We start from the raw sequence: 1,475 nt of genomic DNA, 5'->3' as shown, positions 1-1,475 counted from the left end.
CTGAAACGTTAAGACAATAAACACAATAAATAAATACAATTTATGAATGATGCAGTGCTAATGGACATATCATTTATTACAGTACAGAAACTATAAAGTATATTTTCTACCTAATTCTGTGCAGAAAATTTAAATAATTGTTTGTAGTATATAACAATCATAAAATTGCCATTAGGAAAAAATTATAGATTACAAATGATGATTTTGGGAAACGCACCCCAAGACTACACTTTAAAACCTTAAAATAAATAACATTTCTGTAATGTATAACCATTACTTTTCATTTAATATTTACTTTGTTTGCCGTGGGACACAAAGGGCGTTTTCTACGTCATACTGACAACAGAAGCATAACATACACCAAGAACGCAATATAATTACAAAAGGAATCAATTTTATTCTTGCGCTGTAATCCAAATCTTCAGAATCCATACGATTGTGAGGAACAGAATCAAATTCAAGATATATATATATATTTTTTTTTTTTCCCTTTATGTACATGTGCAAAAGCAATATATTGTAATGGAAATGTCATCTCAGGAAAAAAATGCAACTGTGTTTAATTTTGTACAGGAAATTACATGAAATGTGAATTTGAAAAAGGGCCAAGAAATTTGACCACCCCTTTAAAACTCGGCAGAAGAATTGACTCTACTGCTCGATGTAAAATACACAGTATGTACACTTCATTTTCTACATTAGCAAAGCCATGTTGCAGCATTAAACTCATAATCAAAATGTTTTTTTTTTATTAACATCAATGAAAACATTACCTCCTTGTTAATTCATGATAAGTGGATTTTCTGATTTATATACTGATATTCATACTGATTTTCAGAAAAGAAACGAGACTTGTATACAATGTCTTGTTATCATGATGGTAAACCCATATGTTGTGACACACCGTGTAAATGTGATCTAAATCTGCTGAGTGCAACATGTACAACGCAAGGTAATTAACAAATACATTTTACATTACTTATTACACCCTTCCTGCTTTATAGAGGATAATATGTATGAACTTGTATACACTATTACTCATTTTGCCACACTTACAATTCAGCCTTATAATTGCAATGTACTGTACATTTTTCTTTTCTTTTTTCCCAGAAAAAAGCATGGAGTGCAGTTGTGCGGGTGGTTCTGGTGATAATCCAGTGCTTAACTTTTGTTTTAAAAATACGTGCCTCCACAAAACTAACAAGACAGGTTGTGATTTTACGGCTGGTGATACATGCTATATTTCTACTGGTATGTTAAAATGATTTTCATGCTTTCCAGTCTTTATGACTTATTTGTCATAAATACAATAAAAAGATTCATATTGTATATACACTAGTAACTAGTAACACCCTGATCCCAATGCATATGATTTTGTTGTTGTTGCTGTTATTGAAAAAATATAAGTGTATTATATATTTAATTCAGAAGATAATCTCAAATGTTTTATTATTCATTTTTTAACAAGAAGGGGT

At 30.1% G+C, this 1,475-nt stretch overlaps 1 protein-coding gene across 2 annotated transcripts in view; it reads left to right on the top strand.

The window, feature by feature from the left end:
• The first annotated feature begins 649 nt into the window (after window positions 1-649).
• Window positions 650-1,475, top strand: part of LOC107730463 (uncharacterized) — a 6,433-nt gene continuing 5,607 nt past the window's right edge. The window contains exons 1-4 of one of the 2 annotated variants that reach the window (XM_016541312.1): window positions 650-675; window positions 839-952; window positions 1,111-1,251; window positions 1,472-1,475. The exon at window positions 1,472-1,475 is cut by the window's right edge and continues 38 nt beyond it. In XM_016541312.1, coding sequence (XP_016396798.1) covers window positions 862-952; window positions 1,111-1,251; window positions 1,472-1,475 — 236 coding nt within the window. In that variant the 5' untranslated portion in view covers window positions 650-675; window positions 839-861. Of the gene's footprint in view, window positions 676-838; window positions 953-1,110; window positions 1,252-1,468 lie in introns of both variants that reach the window. The other variant, XM_016541311.1, reaches the window with a different exon arrangement.

The sequence above is a fragment of the Sinocyclocheilus rhinocerous genome, unplaced genomic scaffold (genome assembly GCF_001515625.1).
Source record: "Sinocyclocheilus rhinocerous isolate Xijiao unplaced genomic scaffold, SAMN03320098_v1.1 scaffold5874, whole genome shotgun sequence".
Lineage (NCBI taxonomy): Eukaryota > Metazoa > Chordata > Actinopteri > Cypriniformes > Cyprinidae > Sinocyclocheilus > Sinocyclocheilus rhinocerous.
This window is presented reverse-complemented; position numbering and strand designations above follow the sequence as displayed.